Source organism: Hevea brasiliensis, chromosome 2 (assembly GCF_030052815.1).
Source record: "Hevea brasiliensis isolate MT/VB/25A 57/8 chromosome 2, ASM3005281v1, whole genome shotgun sequence".
In the NCBI taxonomy this organism is placed as follows: domain Eukaryota; kingdom Viridiplantae; phylum Streptophyta; class Magnoliopsida; order Malpighiales; family Euphorbiaceae; genus Hevea; species Hevea brasiliensis.
In genome coordinates, this window is record NC_079494.1 from 3,458,903 (window position 1) to 3,478,087 (window position 19,185).

General features: G+C 33.6%; 2 protein-coding genes across 5 annotated transcripts; both read right to left on the reverse strand.

Moving 5' to 3' along the window:
- Positions 1–10,350: 10,350 nt before the first annotated feature.
- On the reverse strand, positions 10,351–17,153 carry LOC110648591 (inositol-pentakisphosphate 2-kinase). Of its 4 annotated transcripts, none has more exons than XM_021802873.2 (10): positions 16,873–17,153; positions 16,710–16,785; positions 16,254–16,460; positions 15,814–15,961; positions 15,658–15,698; positions 15,423–15,533; positions 14,644–15,243; positions 13,681–13,884; positions 11,784–12,158; positions 10,351–10,836 (listed from the first exon to the last, which is right to left on the reverse strand). In XM_021802873.2, the coding sequence occupies exons 3-8, from the start codon at positions 16,446–16,448 to the stop codon at positions 13,729–13,731; spliced, it is 1,251 nt and encodes a 416-aa protein (XP_021658565.2). In that variant the 5' UTR covers positions 16,449–16,460; positions 16,710–16,785; positions 16,873–17,153; the 3' UTR covers positions 10,351–10,836; positions 11,784–12,158; positions 13,681–13,728. The 4 variants fall into 4 exon arrangements, with proteins under 4 accessions (XP_021658565.2, XP_057988478.1, XP_021658564.2 ...); XM_058132495.1 differs by having other exon boundaries at positions 11,887–12,158; positions 16,663–16,785; positions 16,873–17,151; XM_021802872.2 differs by having other exon boundaries at positions 16,663–16,785; positions 16,873–17,151.
- LOC131171122 (heavy metal-associated isoprenylated plant protein 43-like) lies at positions 10,480–12,149 on the reverse strand. The gene is made up of 3 exons (XM_058130582.1): positions 12,086–12,149; positions 11,887–11,939; positions 10,480–10,836 (listed from the first exon to the last, which is right to left on the reverse strand). The coding sequence occupies exons 1-3, from the start codon at positions 12,147–12,149 to the stop codon at positions 10,480–10,482; spliced, it is 474 nt and encodes a 157-aa protein (XP_057986565.1).
- Positions 17,154–19,185: the final 2,032 nt, after the last annotated feature.

Here is a 19,185-nt window from a genome sequence, read left to right on the forward strand (position 1 = left end):
CAACTACCTCATTTACCAAAATGTCAGACTACAAACCACAAGTATCAGAAATCATTAACAAAGCCTTGCAATTAAACTGCCAGGACAAAATACTCCATCTCACCTCAAATAGCCAAGACAACACCAACTTCCATAGAAGAATGTTAGTTGCTAAACTTATAGCACCTAGACACTTTAGTGTTGTACACTTTAGTGTTGCAACTCTAAAGGCAGCTTTAACAAAGTCCTAGTCAACTGGGAGAGGGTTCAACATCATACCTAAAAAGGCAAACCTCTTCCTCATTACTTTTGATCATGAAGTAGATGCCTAGTTTGTCATCAACAATGGATCGTAGTGTGTTAATAATCAATTATTGTCCATTCAAGAATGGCCACTTGATATTGCCTTTAATGAGATCACCTTCCATAACACACCAATATGGGTACAAGCCCATGGCTTCCCCCTAAATCAAATCAATGCAGAAAATACTAAAATGATAGGCAATCTGGTGGGTAAGTTTATGGATGTGGACTTGATGCAGAATGGAGCTACGGGCTATCCAATATTTCTCAGAATCAGAATCAACATTATTGTTGATCAACTTATAGTGCCAGGCTTTCACAATAACTAACCAGATGGTACAACACAATGGGTATCCTTGAAGTATAACACCCCCTTACCCAGTCTATAGTGAAACCGAGAGGAGATGTTACATTCGGTGCACGGAGCACCTATTTTTGTGTCATTATTTATTATTTCCCAATTTGTTTTAAATTGATTTACTATAATTGATCTGTTTTTATCAAATGGAGAAACTGCAAGAATTTTCCCTAAATTTTAACAAATCACCTATTAAAACATCATTTATAACCTGTGAAATCCTCAATTACTATATCATTTTTATCATATAATAATCATCAATATCTCATCAACATCAATTCTTCACCCAAATTGCATATTCACAAGAAACATATTTAATTTATAATTTTATTAACCAACTCATGTGGCTAACTTAAACTTACATATTTATAATTACAATTTTCAAAACAAAATTTACATCATATTGTTTACAACATAATTGTACACACGCATATGAGTAAAAATGTACAATGGGGATGATGGTGATACATCTACCCAAAAGTCTGAGATGTGGTGACTCTGGACTTTTCTGTAGATCCAATCTACCTCATGTCAGCCAAAATCTACTCTATTTGCGCTAGGAAATAAATCTTCACGCTAAGTTAAATAGCTCAATGGTGCACTTTTAATTTGAAACAAAATAATTTCCTAATGCACATTAACACATAATATATTCATATTATTCATAGAAGGGTATTTAAAAATTTAAAAGCAAACATAAAACATCTTGACATAAATATGGGCCAATAAATCCATACTTGTTAATCACACCATTTTATGAAGTTAAATGCAATTATTTAAAGCAACAATCCTTTATGATCATAAATGGAAGCTTTATTTTTGTACCCATAGTAACCTATGATAGACGGTATATAGACTGGATAGTGGGACTCGTGACTGGTGATTCTGATTAGTTTAACACAGACTTTCATTCTTGGTACTAACTACTCGGTAGCTCTGACCGATAGCATGCCCACCTATCCAATCCTATACTCATTGTCTAGGCTTACTTGTCTCAACTTTCATAATTAACATTTATTCAACATTCCTTGTTCATATAATTGTCAAAATATGTGTGCTAACATCCCCATGCGATTTCCGTATTTATATAGTCTTTGCATTCAAGCATACTAAATACACTTGCAATTTGCATTAATGAATAACATGGCAAAATCATGTAAATTCCTGAATATGTACACAATTTTCCATCAGAAATTAGACCAAGTAAATGCAAGAATTAACTTATGCTTTCTTCATAAGATTTTTAGATTTATGTCTTAACTTTCATTTGGTTTTTGAATTACTTAATTCTGATTTATAGAACACAAGTTATGGCCAAAAAAGCAAGATCTGGTCATATATACTTTTTCCTTCTAGAATACAGGGTAGCTTCTGGACAGATTTTAGAACTCATTTTCAATCAAGTTTCTATCATAAGTTGTCAAATTAGTCTTCATGGAAGTTGTTTCTCTGTATCATAGCTTTCCAACAAGGGAAGATTCACCTCATTTGGAATTTTATAAAGTGAGTTATGTCCAAATAAGCAGGATATGTTCAGATGCACTACTTTACTGATCGTAGGACAAGTTCTGGATGGTTTTTGGAGTCCAAATTTGAACAAGTTGCAATCAGAATTTGTCATTTTGTTCCTCATGAAAGTTGTTTCTATATGTCGTAGCTTTTCAACAAATCAAGAATAACCTCATTTGGAGTTTCCTAGGGTGAGTTACACCCATTTTACTACAAACTATTCAAGAGTACTGCTCCTAGGTTCCAAGTTTTGTAACTCAACTTCTAGCAAATTATTCAAGGTACTTACACACTGAATTAGAGCAACTTGTCTTCATGAAAGTTTTAATATTATATCTTAGCTTTAATTTGCCATAAGTTTTAGGTCATTTGAAATTATAAAACTCAAGATATGGACTTAAAAGTCCAATTTAGTAAAATTTAAACTTAAAAGTCTAGTCAAGTCAAATTCGGCCAGATTGCTTAACATGCCCATTCACAATGCATACTTCAACACAAACCAAGAAACATGATTTCAAATAGGCACTATATCATTTACATACACTAAACATCATTTTTCTATCTATAAAGTAAACATTTACATTCAATTTGGCCAAAACCTCTAAATGGCATGAAACCCTAAGTAACAAATTTTAAGGAGAAATTAAGAGTGCACATACAAATTTAAGCTTCCAATCTTTGCTTAACTCTTCAATTTCACCTTTAATCAACTTTATGGTCCTTCCTTGGTTCCTTGTGAGCTTAGATTGGATTTCCTTCTTCAAGAATTTTAAAAGTTCTCATCACAAACCACACTTATGCCATGATTATAACATGATAACATAATTTCATGCATGCTAAGCTCAATTCTATCTTACCTTGAGTTTTTTTCCAATTTGATTTCTTGATAAGCCTCCTAAATCCTTGAAATTTCTTACTTAAATGATGTGCTCTCACCAAAATAAAGCTTAATTATGCTATTTGGAGTAATGAAGGCTACGAATTTGGTGTCGATTAAAATTTGGAAGAAATAAAAATGGTGGAAAGGGAGAAGATGGGGTTTCGGCCAATCAAGGGAAAATGAAGAAGATGATGTTGATTAATGATATTTATCTTATTTTAATCCATAATGGCAAACTTGTAAATATTATGAAATGGCAATCTTGTAAATATTAAGAATTTCCTAATAATTAAGCTTGACTTTTAATTTAATTATGCTTAATTTATCCTAATCATAATTAATTAAGCTAATCCAACTTCATTAACTTAATTAATCTCATTTTTTTTAATCAATATTTGACTTCTAAATCTAATTGACCAATCTTGCCCTTACCAGGTTTCTATTCATCTTTTCCATAATGTCCGATAAGTCCCTAACTTCGTTTTTCACTTTGATTTTTAATTTGCTTATTTAAACTTATTTATTTTCATTTCTTTGACTTATTAATTCGTAATAATACTTCAATTAAGCCTTAATTAAGAATCTTACAAGGTCCTACATGAATTGGAGTAGCAACCAGACCTATAGTCACTTCCCAGTGGAGTTACCCATCGCCAGGACTTATGCACATTTAATTCATTTATATGCCACTTCTTTTATTTTTTTTCTTCAATCTTAATTGATCTTTATTAATTTAAATTATAACTCCTTTCTTAAATTTAAGGGTAGTTTCAGAAATCCCAGCCATTCGGATAGACGTTAGTAGCCGGAACAGTAGAATGTACGAAACTATCTAAAGTGGGGGCATTACATGAAGTATGAAAAATTACTTGATTTGTGCTATATATGTGGAAAAATGGGACATGTAAGGGTTGTTTGGCTATAGACACCAGTACAAAGGAAAGGGAGAATACAAAGCCAAAAACTTTGTTCGGTCCATGGTTGAAAGCTTCCCCTATTCAGAAATGCTCCAGCAACCACCAAACCAACAAAGACACAGACAAAAGCATCACACCTTTGAGTATCACCCTTTCTTACTCTATACCTAAATCTCCGCCTTGGGAGACTCAGGGAGGACACACCTTAGAGCCTGACCAGTTAACAAAATCACAAATCACTTAGCTTCTTCTCTCGCAACCACCACTGCTATTAGGACCTATGGTGCTGAAGCTAGCACCCTTCAACTTTTTCACAAACTTAACTGGTACATCCATCTCAAACCACATATCATCGATCAGTAAAAAAAAGGGTTCTCAATCCCTTTTACCACTGAAAAACCCAACAAGCATATCGGAAACAACCATCGCCACAACATATCCAACCTCCCCACCCACAAATCCACTTATTACCCAAAGAGGTAAAGCTTTGAATACACAAGACTGGGATTAGGATCTTTCCCTGCTAAGGAAAGCTTGAACCCAGTGCGCACCTTGGAATCTGGAATGGTTAGTCCATAACAACTGTTCTCCTCCTGTTAAATACCACAACTTTTTATAGAGTACCTTTCCTCTTAAGGCAATACAGGCATTGACATGGAGGCCTTTTTCAAAAAATACCCATATTTGATCTCCTATTTCCAAAATGCAAGAACTAGGGAACTGTTAGCTACCTCTGCAAAACCACACCCCAGCACTAAAGACAAAAGAGAAAGCTTTTACCCCCTCTCCATTGGGAACTGTCACAAGGCCAGAGAGAGATGATGTTCAATTCAAGCAACCAGATGAGATGCAAAGCCAAAAAACTGATCCAGCCCATTTTAATTATGAGACCAGGAATCCAGAAGCCCATCAAAACCTAGGCTTTGTCCAATTAAATAAGGTTGATACACATGATTACAACTCACAGTTACTAGACCCAAATGCCATATAGACCCAAAGAGCACAAACTTCAAATGAATAAAGCCCAAATGTTACTATACCTGAACCAGAATTAGATCCATACCAACTCATTCCTTTGGAACAACTAATTGGCATAGCCATTGATCTTTTCAAGCCCAAGACCCATAAGACACCAAAAGCAGAGGAAGAACAACCTTCAATGGCTCAACTAGATAATGAAACTGGAACTTCGCATAAGCACAAATGGAAGAGACTTGCAAGAGCTAAAAGTGTAGCAAATACTGGAAGTATTATTAAAAAACTAGCCGATAACAGAAGTACAAAAGAAGCTAGAAGAGAGGAAGGAAGGCAAAATGTGGAGAAAAGAACTAGAGAAGAAGGAAGAGAAGCAAAAGTTAAGAAGAAGGCATGTGTTGATGACCCAGTAATTCAAACGGAGGTAGCCAGCCGTAAATGGCCCCAGCTAGATAAATGAGAATTATCAGCTAGAACTATCAGAGTGTGGGGAACCCCCTGACGTTCCACCATTTGCAAGGGATATGCCAATCCCATTCCCCTAGAATAGTCTTTTTGGTGGAGACAAAGAATAAAGAAAGAGTTGTTCAGCAGAAGCTTCGAAGAAGTGGTTTTGTTTAGATGTTAATCGTTAACCTGGTGGGAATAGTGAACGGACTAGGATTAGCCTGGAAAGAAGAATATAATGTAATAGTTATTTTGTAGAGGAATTTTTCCTCCATGCTTGTATATCCGTTACTCAACTTAATATTAAATGGGATGTTCTCTTTGTGTATGCAAGCAATCTTGATGAGGTTAGAAATATCCAGTTTAATTTTTTAACTACCTATAAGAGTAGATTATCCAAAAAGGTAATTCTTATTAGGGATTTTAATGCTTTCCTAAACCCACAAGAGAAAAGAGGTGGAAATTGTGACTACCGTGCCAAAATGTTTTCCTTTCAATGCTTCATCAACAATATGGGACTGATGGACTTAGGTTTTGAGGGCGTTGCATGACAAGGAACAATAGGAGTGGATCATTCCACATTGAAGAACACATCGATCGGTGCCTTGCTACACCTTTTTGGTTACTCAAATTTCCAAATGCCATGGTATTTCACTTGGAGGATACTAGGTCTAACCACCGTCCTCTCATTTTATCAATGGACAATTCCTGCAATAAAGCAAAATGACATTTTCACTTTGATGGCCGATGGTTTGTTAATGGAGAAGTTGAAAATATTATTTGGAGAGCTTGGCAATATGATACTACTGGACACATCATGTTCAAAGTAGTAACGAAGCTGAAGGAATGTAGGCATGCTTTGGTTGATTAGGCTAGGGTTTCTAACTAGAATTCTCATCGCAAAATTAATGAGAAAGAGAAATTGGAGAGAGCCAAACAAAACCCAAACAATTGGGATGGATAGATTATTAGAGGAATTGAAAAAGAACTTACTTTGGAGTTGAGCCGAAAGGAGAAATATTGGGCTCAAAAAGCTAGATAGCAAGGGCCACATTTCGGAGATAAAAATGAATCCTTCTTTAGGAAAGTGGTGCAATGCAGCCGTCGAAACTGAATTCTGAGAATACGGGATGAGGAAGGGGTATGACATTATTCTTTTAATCAGATCTCTAATATTGTTGTTGGCTACTTCACAAAGTTGTATACAACAAGCTGTCCTTCCAATTTTGAGCTGATCACTGAAGGTTTTAGGCCACGTGTTACATCTCTCATGAATGAACAATTGACACTCGCAGTTACAAAGGAAGAAATCAGGCAAGCTGTCTTCTCCATCCATCTAACAAAAACACCAAGTGATGATGGTTTTACAGGAAAGTTTTACTAGCAATATTGGCTTATTTTACAGGATGCTATTTGTAGGGCAGTGACAAAATTCTTTTCAAAATGGATGGCTTCTTTGGAGTGTTAATCATACGATTATTACTCTAATTCCAAAGGTTAAATAACTCCTAGCGTTGAAGGACCTCCAACCAATTGGCTTGTGCAATGTCATATACAAGATCATATCCAAGATCCTTACTAGGCGACTCTAGCCTTCCATGAATGCCTTAATTAGAGAGGAGCAAAACGCCTTTACAAGGGGAAGATTAATCTCTGATAATATGTTGATTTACCATGAGATCATGCACAGTCTTGTCAATCAAAGAAGTCACAGAAACCAAGGAATGGCTATCAAGCTCAACACTAATAAGGCATATGATTGCGTAGAATGGGGTTATTTAAAACATATGCTCAAGAATTTCGGGTTCAATGATTGTTGGATTAGTTGGATTATGGAATGTGTTTACGCAGTTTCTTACTCCTTGCAGATAAATGGGCATAAAGTAGGCTTCATCCAACCATCGCGTGGGTTATGCCAAGGAGACCCATTGTCCCATCTCTTCTTGCTCTGTGTTGAAGGGTTAGCTCACAAAATTAAGGCATCACAGCTAAAGGGGTTATCTATATTCAAAAGAGGTCCAGCTATTTCACATCTATTTTTTGCAAATGATTTTGTCTTGTTTACTAAAGCATCTATATTAGGTGCAGAGATAGTCAAATAAATCCTCCATGAGTATTATGTGGCAAGTGGGCAATATGTCAATTTCAACAAATCTTCCATAATATTTAGCCATAATACACCGAGGTCCATTCGCTTGAATATCTCTTCAATCTTGCGGATTACAAACATTGAAGGGCAACAAAAATTCTTGGGTCTTCCCACTAGCTTTCCATGCACAAAGAAATAAATTTTCATGTACTTTAAGGATAGTGTCTACAGCAAGATTTCTGGATGGAAAGAGCAATTACTATTTATGGGGGGAAAGAGATGATGACTAAATCTGTGGCCACAGCCTTACCAGTCTACAACTTGTCCTGCTTTCGTATTCTAAGATCAGTGTGCCAACAAATTAATAGTGCAATGTCGAATTTCTGGTGGGGACAAAAGAAGGAAGAAAGGAAGATACATTGGGTAGCCTGGGATAAGTTATGTGATTCAAAAACACAGGGTGGCTTAGGCTTTAAGACTTAAAGGCTTTCAACATGGCACTCTTAGCAAAACAAAGTTGGAGAATTCTGACCAATCCACAATCCTTCCTAACTCGGCCTCTTAAGGGGAAGTATTTTTCTCATACGAACTTCCTAAAGGCTACAACTAAAAGTAACTCATAATGGCGATGGAGGAGTGTCATGTGGGGAAGACAAGTAATTTCCAAAGGAGTTAGATGGAAAATAAGTGATAGGAACTCTGTGCAAAGAGAAGGCATGGGTTCCTAAATCCTTCCCTAACCCCCCAAGGGCGAAATTAAATCATGAGCACAATGTTAATTGCGTGGCTCAATTAATGCATAGATCTCAACCTTGCTGGAATATTCAAAGACTAAGGGCAAATTTCCATGAAGCTGATGTTAGGAATATTCTTGCAATTCCCATCCCCATGTTTCGCAAACAAGACAAGGTAATATGGCACTTTACCAGAAATTGAGAATATGCAGTTAAGCAAGGGAAATTTTAAAGAAGAAAAGGCAGATCATTCAAGCAGGACCAGGACCTTCATCCTTCAATAATATGAAGCAGGAATGGCAGGAAGTTTGGAGTATCCAAGTTCCAAAAAAGCTGAATTTCTTTATCTGGAAATTACTAAAGAACAAGCTGCCAAGTCAAGAGAACTTGAATCATAGAATTAATAATGTGCCAAAGGAATGTAGTGCTTGTGATGATGTGGAATCAGTGAAGCACATCTTCTTTTCTTGCCCGCAGGCTATAGAGATTCGGTTAATTTCCCCACTAAGACTTAGATCAACCATGTTGTCAGGAACAACTAGACTTGTGGATGGAAATTATACATCAACTAAAGGTTCAAGATAGAGGCACTGAGTTAATACAAATTCTGTTTCCTTTTAGGGCACATTTGGAAGAGCCGAAACTCCCTTATTTTTAACCAACATCAGCATCAATCTCAAGAGGTAGTTGACATGGCTCTTCGTCACTTGGAAGAGTTCGTGGAAGCACAACAGCTACATCAGTGCAGGGAACTACCAAGACATCCTACAACTAATTCTAACAGCTTCACTCCTCTAGAAGGGATCATAAAAGTGAATTTTGATGCAGCTGTCGATGTACATCACGGCAGGGGTGCAACAGCTGCAATAGTTAGGAATCACACTAGAACTCCGTGTGGCTGGAGCATAAAGAGGCATAGGAGTTTGGTCAATCCATTGATTTTGGAGACTATTGCTTGCGGGAAGGCTGTTTTATTAGCAAAGAAGAAAGGATTTGATCGTGTAATTTTGGAAGGAGATTCCCAGATTACTGTTTCTGCCGTTAACTCAGGTGCTAGTCCATCAGACATTTCAGAAGTGGTTAATGACATTGACATATTAAAAGGAAGCTTCACAGAGATATCTTTTTCTTTTACTAAAAGAACTTATAATCAAGCTGTGCATAATCTAGCCCAAAAAACTATCAAGGATTCTTTTTTTTTTTTTCTGTAATCCCTTGAGGCAGCTTCTTTTTGATCTATAAACGAGAGAAAGGTAGGCATAGAATGAATTGCCGTCTATCGTCCACGTCTTTTTCTTGAAAAATAAGAAAGGGGAAATTGAGCTTTCACGTTGATTCATTCATCAATCAAATCAACACCTCACCTATTATCTTATTAATATATTAAAATTGATTCATCAAGAACTATATAGTAGACTTGATATCACACGTATTCATCAACGAGCAACACAATCACTGTCGCAAATTCTAAAACAATCTTCTTGCTTTAAATTATATATTATTTATTCTAATCAGAGGGACAAACAAATAACGCAAGAAATTATGACCCACTTATCCAAAAGTATTAAATTCATCACATTAAAATATTAGAAAATTTCACCAAACTTTAGCTCAATGGCATTTGAGTCATTTCAAGACTGAAATCCCAAATTTCAATCTCAGTAAAAACCAATTGTACCAAAAAAACACAATATTAAAAATTCATGGACCATGACGGATGGGGAATATTTCTTCCTATGCTTTTGCAGGGTACGGTGGTCCTACCACGAGGCATGGGTAGCTACAAAAGTTATTGCGGTATGGGTGGCTTAAGCTTCCTTGAAGCACCACTTTTAACCCACAACAGTGCAAGTGAAATCAGAATGCCTATTCACAATAAAAAAGAAACAGCCTGCCACTGACCAAATCCGAGTTTCTATCTCTACAACTAGCAAATATCGATAATGCAGTCCCCTAATAATATATTTTTACTTGCTAAGAAAGTTCAAATCAAAGGCTAGTCCAACTACCAGAACCAGAAGTAGAATGCCAAATCCTACCCACAAACTACACTCTTTTAATTTTTCAACTTCTAGATAAATGCCAGCAACTGCAAACCCTCAAATTCATTCAAATCTTATGGAGAGTTCAATTATATAATGTTTTCTTAGCTGATAACGGAAAGCAAAGAAGCAAGCTGTATAGATAATTGTTGGGGAAAAATCATTGTTGCTTAGAAGTAATTTTCATCAGCATGCAATAGAACTTAAAGATGTTTAAAACACGGAAACATAACATATTCTTCTTATTTACAGGATAGAACAATAACTATAAAAATCATCACCAACCACATACCAAACATCGCATCTCTGACATGCCCTTGGAGCATAAGGAACGATCATTTCTTTAACGATCATTTCTTTCTTCAGTGAATCTTTGTCTTCCTTCTTCTCTTCCTTAGCAGGCCCTATGCTCACAATTGTTGCAGACCTTCGAAACTTTCTGACCTTGTTAATGATCTTCACTGGATCAGCTTCACCGATCACTGTCACTGTATTCTTCGAAGGGTCAAGGACAATAGAAGTTATCCCTTCAATTGTTGCAATTAACTTCATCACCTTCTGCCTGCATTTTGAACAGAGCAGCTCCACTGACACTACAGTTTTCTGCAACAGAAAAATAATGTCAGATTCCTCTGTACTTTCTCTGAGTGTCAGTGCAAGAACAGCCACATATTTATGCCTTATCCAGCACCTTCAAAAGGTGCTGCAGAGTGTCAGTTTAAAAAGAACATACCCCAAGAGAGTATTTAAGTATAAATAGAAATAATAACAGATAAAACACACAAATTATAAAACATGCAACTCCTAGCAAAGAAAACCTTGGACATTTTCTGACAGCTACAAGAAAAAATTTATAGTCTTGTGGAACACGCTAGAAGAGAAGGTATGGAAGGATTCAGAATGCTTTATATAATTTTATTTGGAACTTAGTTTATCTCATCATGCAATAAAAATTATGTCATAACATTTTCTCTTTGATTTTGGAGCCAAAAAAGAAAGGAGTAAATGTAAGTAGGTGACAATAAGTAAATGACTGTCAGAAGGTTCTTGATTAGATCAACTGTTACCTCCGACATGCATTGAATGCAGAATTTGCTTGCTACTAATTTCAACTTATAACATGCTGTAACATATGATATTCTCAGATAAGCAACAAGTTAAATTCCAGATTTCACACCCCAGCATGGCACACTCTTAGGCAAGAGGGATGCTAGCTGTCCAAAGCCCCCATGAAAAATTTTGAACAGAAATTGCGTGCAAACTAGATAGAAGCCCATTCCCACGTACAGACCAGATTCAGCAACCAAGTGTCAAGGCTCCTTAAGGTAAATATGTCTAACCATTGCATTATTAAGGAAAATTTCTGTCATATTTTTTTTTATCGGAAGGAAATTTCTGTCATTGGTTAACTACAGAACTGAAATATGCATGAACAGTGTAATTTGTTGGATTTATCTACAGTTATAGTTTTTTTTTTTTTTTTGAAATTATTATTGATAATCGAATCACATATTAATCTAGGATATATTTAAGACAGAGAATTAATAAACCTTGTATTTGAAACTGTCGTGGCCTAAAGGGCATGCAACAGTCCTTCAATTTATCAATTCAGCTTTAGTAGGCATTGGGGTTAGCTGAATGAGTACGACGTACCCTACTTTTGCCACCTTTTGTCAATTTTTGTTGTAAAAACTTCAGAAGAGGTCCTAAAAGATCCAGCTCTTATACAGAGAGATGACTTCAATGACTAACGCCTCATTATCAAGCACATTTTACAGCTGCTTACTGCCGCCAATGTATTGGACCGCATGTGTGTTCTATTTGGCCAATTAAAACACAACAACTCTCAAACCTTCAATCTTGGCTGGAGATCCTGATTTGAACCATGCCCATGCCTCAGTCTTGCTGACCTTCATACAGTCGCTCTGTAAACAATGAAATTTAGTAATCCAATTAGAACCTTGGTGACTAAATATATCACGTACAAATCACCGCATTTATAAAATTTCCGTAAATTAACATGTTTTTCAAAAAAGAAGAAAACAAAGAACTGTCAAAAACACAAATGGAAGTATGGAACATTAGGACTGTGCAACTATTCAGCTCAAAAGGAAAAAACCGACCGAACCAATTTAATTTGAAAATTCAGATCAGTTTATTGGCAATTTGATTCGGTTTCATTTTTTTAGCTTCTTGGTCTGTTCATTCGGTTCAGTTTATGGAGAAAAAAAAAATTCAGTTTAACTGAACTGAATCACCCTAAATACTGCGCTTTGCTTTTATCTTTAGGGTTATATGGTTAAAATGAGTTTGAAATAAGTTCAAAATAAGGTTCAGGATGAAGCCCAAACTAAAATTTGCCTACAATGGTCTACCAACTCTGCAGTCAAATTTCCACAAGATATTAAAGTAAATCATCAAAGGACAATGTGATGCAAGTAAATCATCAAAGTATGTTGACTTGGAATCTCCATTGGACACAAAAACACAAGTTGAGCACTTCACTAAGCAATAAGTTGCTTATTACTTTTGCATAAATTATAGACAGGTAATCATAGCCGAAAATCATGTTGGCAAAAATTTAATGATGCCAAAAGGGTAACAGAGATTATTTGTGTGTCCCCACCACCCACCCCTTTTGCTCCATTCTCCCAGGAAGAATAGGTTCCACCAAGAGAGAGGAAGAGAACCTACAAGCTGCCAATGTATGGTAGAGCAACTGACAGTGTAATGTCTGCACGGTGAAGTTTGCTACAGATGGCTAGATCTTAAGTTTTGTCATAAGAAGTCTGCTTAAATCTGAATTGTCATCATTGCAAGGTAAACCTTGCCACATGTCCAACTTATTCAAACCCAGTTAACTGAATTTGTAGATCATGCGGTCTATGGATGGAGTGGCACTAGAAGTAGTTGACATATCATTTTCACAGTAGAGCTCAAAAGTCTGTCTTTTTCACTTTCTATCCTTCCCCTCATTAAATTCCCATCAAATGACAAAACAAAATAGAAAGCTGAATATCCACAACAAACATCAATCAAAAAGTGGAGTTGCTTGTAGATAAATCAATGAAATCACATACAAAATTTCTCATAGCACCACTCTTAAAATTTTGAGGTCAACAAAGTACAATTTAGAGTTTTACAGGTGATACTAAAAGAGCATTGCCTAGGCACAGACCCATTTATAGCATGGAGATTGAACATATCTAAGTTATAGTGGCAAAATGTTAGGATTTAGCATTTTTTACCTCTCTATAAATGTAGCTCTAAAATGAGTAAAGAGTACAAAAAAAGATCTATACAGGCAACTCCAACTACATTGGATTGGATTGAGGCTCATCGCATTGACTGGAGTATTTGAAAACAATTGCACCTCCAATCTTAATTTTTACAAGTCATATACCAATAACTGAGAAAAGATGGTCAAACCAAATTACTTTCACTTACCAATAGAATCTTCAGTAAAGTAAGAATGCTCCAGAGTCCTGTTGAATGTCATTTTATAGTTTCAAAAACCTCCATACTCAAAGTGTTGCCTTTCATATGCTTTGTTTTCGCCAACTGAGCATAGGAGTTTAGTATCTTCTTGTCCTTTTCATAATAGGTTTCCATCTTTTTTAAGGGTTTCAAATCCAAGTCAATGAAATTCACCTAAGGAAGTTGCAACATAAACGAAACATCAAACTATAAGCAAAGACATGATGCTTGGTGTTGTTGAAAGAGAGCGATCAACTAGTATGAGATTGGAAAAAAATAGTAATACCACCATGAATTTGATCAAACACAGAATAAATATCTAAAGATCATTAGTGTGAACCTCATAACTATTTTTTTTTTTTTTTCGTTGGTTGTTTTTGGGGGTGTGGGGGTGTGTTGGTGTGGGTGTGGGATTATTTAACACCAAAGACCTTTAAGACACCAAGAATGGCAAATGGGATCTTTTTTTTATCAACGTTACAATAAAAAGATTATGAAATTCACCTAAGGAAGTTGCAACATAAACGAAACATCAAACTATAAGCAAAGACATGATGCTTGGTGTTGTTGAGAGAGAGCGATCAACTAGTATGACATTGGAAAAAAATAGTAATACCACCATGAACTTGATCAAACACAGAATAAATATCTAAAGATCATTAGTGTGAACCTCATAACTACATTTTTTTTTTGGTTTTTTTTTTTTTTGATGGGGGGGGGGGGGGGGTGTGGTGGTGGTGGTGTTTTGGGGGTGGGATTATTTAACACCAAAGACCTTTAAGACACCAAGAATGGCAAATGGGATCTTTTTTTTTTCAACATTACAATAAAAAGATTATATAGTGTCACTAGAATGGATTCTTCACTGGTATCCTAGCAACTTCATATCTACTATGTGATTTAACGTAAAAATGAAATAGGTTAAAGGCCCACCTTGTAATCAAAGTTTTGGTTGGTTGATTTCAGATATACACTACCATATGGAGACCCAAAATCCCTATCTTCCCTTGGTTTGAAACTGACCATCAAACTACAGTCCTTTGCTGTTGCAGCTATTATATAATCTTTTATGATCTTCAAGCTCTCACTCAAAGGAATGGAATGCAAGGAGGCATATCCATGTGGAACTCTTGCTTCATCCAATTCTCTACACACCATGCAAGGCTTAGAAATAATGTTATAATAAGCATGAATCGCCCCTTCAATATCAATACTATCAAGCTTCTGAACTTCAAGAAGCTGATCCAAAACTCGAGAATTATAAACAGTCTCAGCAACAAGCTCAATGAAACTCCTTGTACGCAAACCATCATCGGCCTGGATGACTCCCTTCAGTGCGCCTTCAAAAGCTTTTTCAATCACAATGCTAGTTTTATCCACGCCACCCCCCAAGCCCCCAAATATAATAGAGCCATTTAAGAATACACGGAAATTATTCTGAGGGGTGCTGTAGAGATCATTGAGAGCTTTATGTATTCTTTCATTGGAACCAGAGAAAATATCCAACGGATCATATTGACTTAACTCCGATATCTGAAAAATTAACATGCTTGAGTGAGAATAAAATTCATAAATAGAGAGAAGACCTCATTATTGAGGTGCATAAGCCTTTTTGAAGCTAATATTAACAACACTAATTAATAAAGCAGGGTCAGAGCCAATATCATTGAAGTAATTCCACCCTGAGAACATAATAAAGGGGAGAAAATTACCTCATGTTGGCGCAACTTCAGGACTTGGTGCATTCTAAAACGAGTTGTGCTCCTTTTAATGGCATTTCTTTCAGCTATGAATCTTGAAAAAGGGAGAAATCCACATTTGGGCTACTTTATGGAAACAAATAGGTAAGTTATAAAGCCTATAAGGAAAAGATACCACTCACAAACAAACAAAAACCAACATCGATAAAAGAAGAAATGTAACAAACATCAAATTGCATGTGAGTACCTTTATCTCAACAGATATGCATGGCCCAACCTTAACAATACCTGGGATGAGAAAGCAGGATAAATTACAACTTCTCAATATTATGCTAAAAAATAAATTAATACACTTCTAAACAATTAAAAAACAAAAAACAAAAACAAAGATCATGGTATTTACCACTAGGAAATAGAGAATGATCAGTCATGAGAAGCACAAAATCACATTTTACATCAATCTTGGCAGCATCAACTCGCCAAGCAGGACGCTGGCAAATCACTTTCTTCTCAACAGATTCAAGAAATTCTCTACATGCTAGGACATGCATCTGCCAAGTTCCAAGGAGGTCAACATCAGAAATCTTAACTAAACCATTATTTATCCTCAAATTGAGTAGGCAAATGTTAAATATAGTTTCCTCAACCATTTCACATTCATTTGCAACCAAGAGCATATCCAAAATGCCATACATATATGATAATCTCTATATATCTACATCAAATGAATCTCCACAAATTATTCGGAGACAAGAACAAAAATTAATGACCAGATATGCATCAACAAAAAAAAAAGTTAGCTTAAGAAAAATGTAAACGAAAGGGGAAGAAGAAAAGGCATACACCAGCATCAACGTGTTTGGGACCCAACAAAGGGCTCATGACATCCTTCACATAATGCAACTCTGCCAGTTCTTTTGTAGGAGACGACACTAGCTCTTCTGCCTCTTTCCATAGCAACCTTTCATGCTCTGTTAATACTGTGTGATCCTCCATACAATGTGAAGAGCCGTTCCTCGCTGCTTTTTGTATTCTCATTACCTTCCCAATCTGCCTTATTATATTATTATACATTACAAATCAAGCAACATAAAATTTCCTCTAAAAAGACAAATTGAAGGCAGTGCAATTGATTTCCTCTACCCTACCATAAACTTTCCACATACTGCATTAGCTAACAAGGATTTTTCAATGATAAAATATAAACGAAATTGTCAAAATTAAAAAGAGCATAATGTATCGATGAACATACAAAAAGGGGAGATGATCCAGTATAAGAGAGAACTAGATTAGCAGCACCTTCGCCTCTGTAAACCCAATCAGCTGCGTCCTCCTGCTCTAATTTGATCTCCATTTGGTAAATTTTGTGAGCTATCTGCATTGCACAATCGGATTACACATCGCCAAATAAACAAACAAATAACAAAAAAAAATTAAAAGGCGAAAAGAACATAAATATTACCTAATTGAATCGAGAATCTCTGATCTAAAACTCCAAACTCCCGACGGCTTGCGAAACCCTAAGCCATACGCTCGCACATTATCGTTATCTCAAAGAATCAAAATGAGAAATCCAAATCGATTTGTTTTACTCTTTCTGAGCTCCACAGAGCTGAATATTGAAGTGGAGAAGAAGGGCGCAAAACGACGGTATGGCTTACGCTGTCTACAGTTGAACTTTTGAATACCCATCGCCACTGTGAGACAAGTGCCTTGTTTCAGTTGTTGTACATTGGGGACTAATTAGTCATTTTGACTTTCAAACTATGGAATCCAACACTTGTGCAGACTCACAACGATAACTCTGTGGGACCTAAACCCAAATAGCCCCTTGAGCCACGTGATCCATGGCGTTGTTCACCTGGCACAGGGTGCGGATGAATTTTGGATCATGGTCTAAATCTGGCTCATGACAAATTGCTCCACCTATCCGTTAAATCAAATACTTATATTAAAATTTATATAAAAATAATAAATATATATATATTATAAATATTAATTTAATAATTATTAAATTTATTTTTATATGAATTTAAATTTTTTATAATCACACTTATTGTAATATAATGTTGATTTTAATTTTTAATTTTTAATTTTTAATTTTTAATTTTTTTAGAAAAATTATAATTTCACAATAAAAATGGTTAGTTTTAATTAAATTATTTATGTAGTGGCAATTATATATATATATATATATATATATATAGGGGAAGAATATTAGTTTTGTTTAAATTATTTTTTATTTTTAAAATTAATTATAATTATATTTTTATTATTAAAATTAATTTAAAATTTATATAAATTTAAAATTTTTAATTTTACTTATACTTAACTTCAATTAAATATAAAATTTTATAAAAAATAATTAATTAAAATAAAAAATTCATAAATAAAAATATTATTAATCTATCTATTAATTACAATTATAAGTTTATATAAATTTAAAATACTTAATTTTAGAATTTATATAAATTTAAAATTTTTAATCTTACATATATTTAATTTTAATTAAATATTAAATTTTATAAAAAAATAATTGACTAAAACATGAAATTAAAAAATAAAAAATATTATTTATCTATCTATTATTTATAAAAATATAAAAAAATATATTTATAGGGATAGATAAATAATTCATCCTTAATAATATAAATTTTATATAAATTCGACACTAATACCATTTAGCGACAATAATATGCATCGTTAATAATTTTAACAATTAATGTCTAAATATTATCGTCACTAATGTTTTAGTAATAGAAAATTTATATTAAATCTTTTAAAATACCAATTTTACATTGTTCTTTATTGTCTCTAATAACTTTTAACGGCAAAATATTTGTCCCTAATATCTAACAAGTTCATTTTAATATTACAATAATCGATATAAATTAAAATTTTAATATTATTTTAATAATAATTCTGCTTGTATTTTTATTGTAATGTAATAATTCTTTAATTATATTCTTATAAGTATAACTTTAATCAAACTTAAAATTTATTTTTATATATAAATAAATTTTATTTATTTCATTTTTAATAAGAATAAAAATAAATAATTTTACATTATCAAAATATTGTTTAATATAATAAATTAAAAAATATTTTGTATTGAAAATTCTAATGAAATTATTATATTTGTATTTTAATTTTGACTAATTTAGATAAATAAAATAAAACAAAATTAATTAAGGTAAATAGAATGAAACTAACACTAAATTTATAATGTTAATAAAATCAACTAAAATTTAAATCTAAAATTTAAATAAAATTAAAAAAGTGCATAGAATTTTTTTAATTAATTTGTCTTATTTTCAAATTAATTTTATTCTTTACATGAAAAAATATTATAATTTTTAAATATATTAAAAAAATTTTAAAAATGCTATTCCTTAAAATTATTTAGTCTTTATTTGAATAATTAATTATTTAAAATAAAAATAAATTTTAATTTTATATTAAAATATAATAAAAAAAATTATAATATTAATTTTAAATGCTTATTATTTTAAGTTTTTATCAATTCATGTAAATTTTATATTATTATTTAATGACTAAATGATTAAAAAATTATTTTTTTATAAATTTCTTCAATTTTAACGAAATATTTTTAATTGTATTATTGATATTAGTTTCAATTAATTTAATCTCAAACTTTGATATTAGTTTCAATTTTAATAATTAACCTAATTAGATAACTAAATTGATAAAAGTAATTTAAATATTTACATACATTATTAATATTAGCTATTTTTTTATTCTTATATCAACTTTA

Bases quoted from the DNA above. Each gene is read 5' to 3' on its own strand.
- LOC131171122 (XM_058130582.1), bottom strand. From the start codon at position 12,149: ATGAAGGTCAGCAAGACTGAGGCATGGGCATGGTTCAAATCAGGATCT. The intron at 11,940-12,085 runs GTTTGAGAGTTG...TGGATCTTTTAG, and splicing joins ATCTCCAGCCAAGATTGAAG to GACCTCTTCTGAAGTTTTTA. The intron at 10,837-11,886 runs GTACGTCGTACT...TTTCTGTTGCAG, and splicing joins CAAAAGGTGGCAAAAGTAGG to AAAACTGTAGTGTCAGTGGA.
- LOC110648591 (XM_058132495.1), bottom strand. From the start codon at position 16,764: ATGGAGATCAAATTAGAGCAGGAGGACGCAGCTGATTGGGTTTACAGA. The intron at 16,461-16,662 runs GTATGTTCATCG...ATAATAAGGCAG, and splicing joins CTGGATCATCTCCCCTTTTT to ATTGGGAAGGTAATGAGAAT. The intron at 15,534-15,657 runs GTACTCACATGC...TCCATAAAGTAG, and splicing joins GCATATCTGTTGAGATAAAG to CCCAAATGTGGATTTCTCCC.